The sequence below is a fragment of the Phalaenopsis equestris genome, unplaced genomic scaffold, assembly GCF_001263595.1.
Source record: "Phalaenopsis equestris unplaced genomic scaffold, ASM126359v1 Scaffold000090, whole genome shotgun sequence".
Lineage (NCBI taxonomy): Eukaryota > Viridiplantae > Streptophyta > Magnoliopsida > Asparagales > Orchidaceae > Phalaenopsis > Phalaenopsis equestris.
The window spans coordinates 1363266-1372748 of record NW_018164532.1 but is presented as its reverse complement, the minus strand read 5'-3'; the positions used below and the strand labels follow the sequence as shown (position 1 = coordinate 1372748).

Here is a 9483-nt window from a genome sequence, read left to right as displayed (position 1 = left end):
AATGTCTTAAAAAATAAAATATATATATATATATATATATATCAACCTAATTGTTAAAAAAAATATATCAATATAATCTACGTACTTCATTATTGATTACTCAAAAAAAAAAAATTTTAAAAAAAGAGCTTCTCCATGTTTCACTAACATATTATCAAAAAAAAAAAAAAAAAAAAAAAAAAAAGAGCTTTTTCATGTTTCACTGACATATTATAACTTTATGAAGAAGTTTGTGTTGACCTTTTAAAGTATCTTGAGAGAGCAATGGATCTAAATCCCAATTGTTTTAATTAATTGTTAGATAGCTCATTCTAGTTGTGATGGCCAGACCAAACTTAGTAAAATTCAGCATAGAATAAAAGTGGTTCGCTCATTTGTGCATTCATAATGCTAATATAGTTTATGATTATCATTATTTGATACTATTATTCAATCTAAAGGGCTATTAATTCAACATGCATTAGCTCAATTACTCATCAAACCTAACTTTCGTAATGAAGTAAACCATAGCAAAATCAATTTATTAATAAAATACAATAAAGACGTGACAATATTGAATGATTAAAGGCTTTGAAATAGCCCAATACTTATAAGAAAGCCAAGTTCGATGTTTAGTCTAATTGACTCAACTTTGAAGTCTCATTTAGCTTAATTACCTCCAAATAAGGTGAGTCTGAAACTTAATTAAGTGAGCTACTTGATTAAAATCAATCCCAATTTATACAAACAAGTGTTCAATTGGTTGGTAATGCTATTATATATATTTACTTAAAGCATAAAATTTATATTTATCTTCCATAGGTATAAGTCTTGGTTTATTAGTTGGTCGTGAAATTAAACCTTCTTTGAACCTAAATTCGACTTCGATTGCAAGAAAATTTATTTGGTTACTCTAATAAGACGTTTAACAAAGTCAAGCATATAATTTTAAAGTTAAGCCTAAAACCTAATGAATTCAAAACTCTTTTAATTATTTATATATTTATAGTCCTGAATTTGAGTACAAGTCACTCACTACGTTTAATTATAAACCTAAGTTTTACATCAAATCAAATTGAAGCAAAACTCACCCGTCAATTATAAAACATTTATAATCAAGGGCACAAAAGATTGATTACTTTGTTCAATGCAATATAGCCTATCTCGATTGCTCTAGTATTTCGTTAAGTTGATTTGGGACACACCTTAACAAAATAAATTGGCCGAACAATATAGCTTAAGTCGTCCTAACTAAAACAATAAAATTTTCATGCTTTAAAATATTTTAGAATAATTGCAATAATACCATATTAGATTATATAAAACCATAGCATTACACAAAGAGTAATCCCATTATATATGGGATAATCATTACATACAAATACAAAATTTAACCCATCTTAATACATCATATACTCCTAATCCTCCATATTATTCATTTTCTTACTGTTCAAAAACAGGATTATAAATCATTACTCCAATAACAAAACCTACTTTCATACCTCCATGATCTCCCTCCTTTTCGAGAAAATATTAAGTCCTGCAAATATAAATAGCATACAAAACTTTTTATAACCGCTGATAACCGTCATGTCTCCCGTGTTTCTCTCTCTACCTATGGCTGCATATGTCCAAAAGCTTCTTCCTACCTTCCACGATCTCATCGAAGAAATCATCCAACTGCGCAGCCACATTCTCTGCTCCATATCTCAAAAGCTCAAACCATCCCTTCAAACTCTCCACCTTCTCTCTCACTTCATTTTTCTCGCAGCCTTCTCCTCCATTCCTCTCCACCGCCTCCCTCAGCTCCTCCAGCGCCGCCTTCACCTTCCTGAACTCATTCATAAGTATCCTCGGCCTCCCTTCCATTCTCTCTACTTCACCCGCCACTCTCTGCTGCAGTCTACTCATCGACGCCATGAATCCAGAACCATGGAGGAGAGAGCCTTCCATGGCCGTCGCCTCGCCCCCGCTAATGGCGCTTGAGCTTGGCGCCGGCCACCATGACACCAAGCCCCAGAGCAAGATAATGAGTAAGAATGAGCTCACGCTTCTCATGGCGTAAAGCACTCCCCTGAATCCATTAAAGCCATTAAGCTTCGATTCCATCTCTAATCTTGAATCCAATCTCAGCGATATCTCTTCGGTCCTCGTTTCCACCATAACTCTGTTAGTTTCTTCCAGCCCCGCAGCTTCCCTCCGGCAAACGGACACCGCTCGCTTTACCTGGTCCGCAGAAAAGATCAGAACTTTAAAAACAATACTGCACTTGCGAGCTTTCTGCAAAGGAATTACTTTTAACTGAAGTACCTGATTTGAAACACGGCCGTCGAAGGAGGAAGCCATGTTAGCTCCAGCAGAGGCGTAATTCTCCATGGCAGTGATTCCGAGCTTGAGCACATGACAGGCGTCCCAAAGGCGAGAGCTTTCGTCCATATATTCATCGAGCCACTTCTCCCCAACCGGAAGATGCAGTTTTTTCACCATGTTCGTCAGCTGGTAATGGAAAGAACGGAGGAGAGAGACACTGCTTTGAATGAATTGAAGAGACATGAACTCCGTCGAAGCAAAGGTGCGCTCCAGATCGTCAAGCCCACGAGCAAGAGAAGAATAGAAGTTGTTCACTGAGCTCGAACCTGGCTTCATTTTCAAAGCAGGAATTTGCAGAGCAGCAGGCAGTGGTGGCAGTGGGAGGAGGAAGAGGAAGATGGGGTTATAAGAAGCAGAGTTCAGTTTCCTATTTTCTGAAAACGAAAGCCTGGGCGCAATGATGAGTGTTTCCCTCAGAGGGGAAAGTTGGTTGGAAATCTACCATTCTGCACCAATTCCATGAAATTCATTCTTCACATATTCAATTCATAGCACCTCCCCCCTTTTCCCTCTCCCTCTTTCACGGCTTATTTCTCTGTTTCCGAGAAGAAAACAGAGGAAAAAGACTTGGGAGTGGGGGCAGGTATCTCCTTCTTGGCCTTTATGATTCCAAGCTCTCCAGTCAAGTTTGAATGGACCGATGTGGAGTTCTGGGACCAGTTGTGACTGAGAGTGAGAGCGAAACCAAAGAAGAAAATAAGCAAAAAGACCCAACTTTCTTCCCCTTGTTGCTTCTTATTGAGCCTGCAATTCTCATAGAAATTCAAACCGTAAAGCTCTGTTCTTTCCCCCGCTGTCCACGAAATTATGCCGATTAAGAATTAGAAGTCGGAGCAGGTGTCTAATCTCTTCGGAATGTGGAAGGAAATGATGATTTCCATGGAATCCATCCATATCTCTCGATTCCACTGGTCAAAATCTCCTTTTTAGATCGCCCCTGTAATCTTTTTCAAGGCATTCAAGCTTTGTTTTTTGCGAGAGAGAGAATTGGGGTAGGAGAGGCGCGGGAGAGGGGGCGAGGTGCGCTCGTGGGTTTTTGGAGAATGGGATCGATGCTTAGACTCAGAGAAAGACGGAGAATTTTAGTTTTTTGAGATCTCATTGGAAAAGCTTAGGGCTATCAGAATGAACACGATGCCTTCCCATTATTTTATTATTTTAGCAACATTAACATAATGTATTTCCATATCTCACATTAAAATTTTTGTATTTACACATTTAACCCTCAAATCTTTAATATTACATAAAAAAAAAGCACTATCACCCCATTTTAGAAGTTTAAAGCTTAAGATATGTAAATATGTAAATACATAAGAATTGTGGATTATTTATGTAAATTTTATTTTATATTATTATTATTTTTAGTATTTAGTACAATGTAAATTAATTGGTTTAGAAGATTATTCCTTGCTTAGTATTTAAGTTTGTTGGGGTTATCATTAGGTTGAGTGACTTAGGTGCACGTGACTTGGAAATTAATGGACTTATATCCCTTTAAGTGCTTGCATCATTCCTATATATGTGTAAAAAAAAGTTAAGATTTTGTGGGTCTAGGATTAATAATTAAAGCTTTAATTTTATCATCATTATGAAAATGAGAGATTCAACATGTTAATAATTAATTTCTAACTTCATAAGAAATTTAGAGTACTATAGATTTTCATGCATCATTAATGTCTATATTTATATGATTCATATATAATGAAAAATAAGAAAATATACTTTGTTATGGTTACCTAAATGTAAAATTTGATAGGACGCTAATTTATGTGTTTTATGTAAGTGTGAAACAATATGGGATGCATATATTTATTATGTATTGTAATTATTTATAATTTTATTGGTCTAATATTTTTTTTAAATATTTTGCTCAATAATTATATTTTTGCAAGAGCAAAAGGGCTTTAGAGCGAATCATGCTATTTAAGCACAATATTTTTTTTACATCATTGTATTCCTTTAATATTTTTTAATGTTTTATAATAAATGGAGTTACAAGGGATACTTATTTCATCTAATATGTGAGAAATATATTTTGTTATAATGTTATTTAAATACTTTTAACATCAATAAAATATAGAAATTGGATAGCAAAATTTGGAGCAATCATGGACCCTGTTTATTTTTTAGGCACAATAATAATTGAAATTAGAATTTTTTAGACACATATTATGGATCTTTATACAAAATATAATGATATTACATGTATTTTATATTTACCTATCAAGATATTGTTATTAGATTCATTAGGATTTGCATTGTTATGATCATCCCTTGTAATTGTCCACTTATTCAAAGTTAGAATTTTTTAGACACATATTATGGATCTTTATAAAAAATATAATGATATTACATGTATTTTATATTACCTATCAAGATATTGCTATTAGATTCATTAGGATTTGCATTGTTATGATCTTCCCTTGTAATTGTCCACTTATTCAAATGATGATAAACTTATTCTACTTCATGAGAACCTTCTATAATAATATGGTAAAAAATTAATGATTGTCATATACATGAGCTTTTTAATCTAATAATAAAGTCAAATTGTATGAAAGAACACAACATATAGTTATCGAATTGGTTGTATGAAATTTTAATTGCCACAAAATTTTGTTTCACTTATATTGAATGTCAGCTATATAATGCATTATATTATAAGTGGTTTTATGCTTAAATATGTATTACTAATAAACATTTTATAACTACATATCAAGATTAGTTTTACATAAAATTTTATTTCAATATTAGCACTTACATTAGACATGTTAGATATTCATGATGCATTTTATGCTAATTTGTTAAGAAAATATATGTTAAGTGAATCAAGTAACTGTAAAATATAAAAGTGAAAGCAATGATATTAAGAGGGAGTAATTACAACACATATATAGACACAAGGATCACATAGTTCTAATAAGTTCATGAGAAATACATTAAATAATTAATTTATATATGGAGATGTTTAGATTTAGTAGTGCACAAGAGTGGGTTCAATTGTTGTTTTTTATGAAAATGAATCATACATCTAGTAGGTTTGTTAAGTAATGTAAAACTAACTTCTAGTTATAGAAATAAAACGAGTGTAGAAATGATGAATCTAATGAAGAATATTATTTTATAATTCTTCTTTCACTTGACAAAACACATATGACTCTTAATGCTATGTTATTAAATGGAAGTCTTTTGATCTCATCCCTATGTTGATGAAGAGATTTTAACACCCCTTATTCTAAATTCATTTCCATTTTATTACTTTGAGTAATATAAGCTTCTCCTTTTATGATTCTAATTATATTTATTATGAGATAACTTAATATTAATTGCCATTACTCATAATATTTCAATTGTCCATGAAATTGTGCATAAAATATTCATATTTCATATATAATATTATTTAAATATTTGAATTAAATAAATAGCGTGACATGAAGAAAATTTGGCTCACAAGAAACTTAATTATTACCACATATTAAACCAAAATTAATAAACACTTATTTTTGAAGAAACTTTGGGTCCACATATTTAATAGTAACATGTCATAAAATATTATATATTAAGCCTAAATACAATTATGCAAAAAAAATTATATATCTTGGATTTTATTAAGGGTTGGATAGAATGTCTTGTTGTGGCTTGTTATCGACGTGATCATAACATGACATTTGAATTAGATTTGAGAATAGACTATGAAAGGATTTCAATCCTGATTATTTACGATTGAAATTTGATCAAAACAACATTATAATTACATGAAATTTTCAAGTGATATTTAAGGAACGATTATTTGATTCCATTTATGTTTAGAATTCATATAATTTGATTTCATTTCCTACTATACTTGGTTAAATGTTACCGAAACCAAGCTAACTGAATAAGCTTTTCTAAATGAACTTGCCTAGCTTATTGCTATATCGTGCTATTGTTAGTCCCAAGCTAACTGAATAAGCTTTTCTAAATGAACTTGTGTAGCTTATTGCTATATCGTGCTATTGTTCGTCCGACATTTGGAAATCTAAATGCATCTAAATGTATACCATATGATCTCTTACATATTTGCATATTAAACAAGTGAACTTCATTGGCTTTACATATTTATTACTTTATTTATACATGAAAAACTTTCTTGGTGATATCTTCAACGCGATATGAAATCCTAATTGGTAGAAACATAAAAAGTAAAGTTTTGTTGGTGTAGGAATATATAAAAATTGGGAGATTTGGTAATATGGTTGGTTACATTTCTATGAGACTTGATGATTTCTTTTGATTTTGATAATTCATAAGAATTACTAGATCACACTTGGTTGTGGCACCTAAATCTGCCCTTGGAAAGACACTAAATGAGAATCAACAACTTTTGTTCTGAACTTGTTAATTTGATTATATGAAAATGGTATTAATGGGATTTTTGTTGGTGAGATGGAAACTTGGAAGGTGCTCATTTGATCTTTCATACCATAATAAAAAGATTGATGAGGAATCATGGACCATAATGATTTATGGCTATGATCAACAAGAGAAGAAAAGCTTTACATACATAATACTCAATTCCTATGTTTTGACATATATAACACTAGGATTTGTTCTTTTTACAAACATGTAGCCTTATGATGAAAAGGTGTATTTCATTTTTAAAGTTAAAATAGTAGTTTATGATGAGAAAGAATTATATTGTGCAAATGTAAATAGCAGAATTTAGGTGTTATATATCTAAGCAATATGGGTTGAATGATATCTATGTAAATGTATCTTCTTAATATGCTTGCATGATATTTCTATTTGTTGGTAAACTTTAGAGCTAGTGTGATTATTTAAAAAGGTTTAAGATTTTTTTTAAAAAAAATTTCATCTTTGTTAGATATATACTCATGCTATAAATTAGCATTTGGTGATGTATGGAAATATTTTTATTAATATTTGTTATATAAATGTGGTCAATAAGTTATTTTGTTGAAATAGTTATTACATGAATTTGGCATATATGTACGATGATTTATGAATCTTGAATTTTGTATGGTTATCTCTTGTTATAACCCATTATTTTTATTAATATTTGTTATATAAATGTGGTCAATGAGTTATTTTGCTGAAATAGTTATTACATGAAATTGACATATATGTACAATGATTTATGAATCTTGAATTTCGTATAACCCATCAATTACTATTAGGCTCATTTGTGTGCATATATAATATTGAATGATTTACTTGCATATCGCTCAATTTCTATACATTTATGTATTTGATATGTAGGCTTGAAAATTTATAAGCATGCTATACAACTCTCATCTATTTACATGCTTAATATCCCATCTTTATACTCTCATTATGTTACACTGGAGAGTTGTTATTAGTAACTCCTTTTGTAACCAAGCACTTAAGAAGTTATGGCACATAGAGAAGGTAGTAATATAAACTAATAAGGTTAAAGATTAGGTGACAAGCTTGTATGCTTGAACCCACGCACTGAAGTCATTAATACAATAATACATATATTAAATTATATAAACTTATAAGAACTTTACAAGTCTAGAGTAGGTTACCGTATTCTTGTTACGACAGTTATGAGCAATTATTATGAGGTGGTAAACTGTATCTGGGGTGTTCGTTTTTTTAATGAAAAAAATTTGATCTAACATATATAATTTTTTGATCTAACATATAATTTTGAAAAAGAAATTTTTAATTTTGAAAATGATACCGAACGAATCTCGAATATTTGATTGTTTAAATAATCGAACACAAAATTACAAGTAATATGTCATCTCAAAAGATGAAAAAATCACTTAATAATGGGTTCAATTATTCAAATTAAGAAATTTATAGTATTTGTTTGTTTGGTCTGAAAAATACCAATAGATCATTCCTCTTTCTAGCTCGAAGACTATGTAGGGTTTAGATTATCTTGGTTAAGCCCCTATAGTTAATTACATCTTATGAGACCAAAATCACCTAAGAAAACTCTCGATTAAGATTGGGGTTTTGTCTTCAAGAATTCAAAGTTTGGTTTTCGCGATTGATCGTAGGAAAATCAACTAGGAAATTCTCAATGTAGAACAATTATTTCCGTAACTCAAAAAAATAAAAAGTAGAAGATGTCGAAGATACTGAGAAAACCTCAGTAACATCTCAAACTAAGCTATAGTTTGGCTTTACATCTTTGAAAGGAAAAAATATTTAATATTTTAATCCTGTAATTTATTTAGAAATTTATGACTTACATTTGCACAACATACGATCATGCAAACAGCTGAAGAAAATGAGAGGATTTATGTGATACCGATTAACGACATCAAGACCCTAAAAATAGTTAGGGCTTATATCACACGGCATAAAATCATGTTAAGGCCTAAAGATAGTGTGAGGATCTACATCGTGTTAGATGAACAACCTCAAAATTATAAAGGTTTTGTTGATTAAGTTTATGGAAAGAAAGAGAAAACTATGCCTCAGGAGGTCTATCCTAAGGTTTTGTTGTTAGTTGTTATGATCTTGTGAAGTGTATTTTGAATTGATAATTATCATTATTAAATTGATTAAAAGGGGAATTTATTTTATGTTAAGTGACGTCAGTCAAGATCCCATGGTTTTGTCATCGTGACACCAATATTAGTTTTGAATTTAGTTTGTCTAAAGGAGCTATTAAACTTCTTTACACCGGATGGACAGATCCTTCCGCTCCACTCCACTCGTGGGCTCCACTCCGCTCCAACATCTATCCCATTTATGGTATGAGTCATACCTAACAAATCTCCACCTTGGCGAATATTCAGCCCCTTAGGAGAAATACATATATTAAACAAATCTTCAACTTGGAAAGTATCCGACTTCTTAGGAGAGATATATATGCCTAACAAATTTCTACTTTGACGAATATTCAATCCCTTAGGAGAAAATACATCATGGAGTTTCTTATGCACTAATGTGAGTTGGGCCATCACGTTTCCGCTGTGCTCTCACTGATCCCTCCAACCCACTAAATTACTAGAGACACTCCTCTTCAGTTCCAAGAGATATCTCTTCATTCCAAAAGACTCCAAATTCTGGTATTACGAGTCATACCTAACAAATCTCCACCTTGGCGAATATCCAACCCCTTAGGAGAAATACATATGCCCAACAAATCTC

The 9483-nt window shown here is 31.4% G+C and overlaps 1 protein-coding gene across 1 annotated transcript; it reads right to left on the bottom strand.

Annotated features, from left to right (window-relative positions):
• Window positions 1-1369: 1369 nt before the first annotated feature.
• Window positions 1370-3596, bottom strand: LOC110020007 (UPF0496 protein 4). The gene is made up of 2 exons (XM_020717947.1): window positions 2290-3596; window positions 1370-2205 (listed from the first exon to the last, which is right to left on the bottom strand). The coding sequence occupies exons 1-2, from the start codon at window positions 2623-2625 to the stop codon at window positions 1591-1593; spliced, it is 951 nt and encodes a 316-aa protein (XP_020573606.1). The 5' UTR covers window positions 2626-3596; the 3' UTR covers window positions 1370-1590.
• Window positions 3597-9483: the final 5887 nt, after the last annotated feature.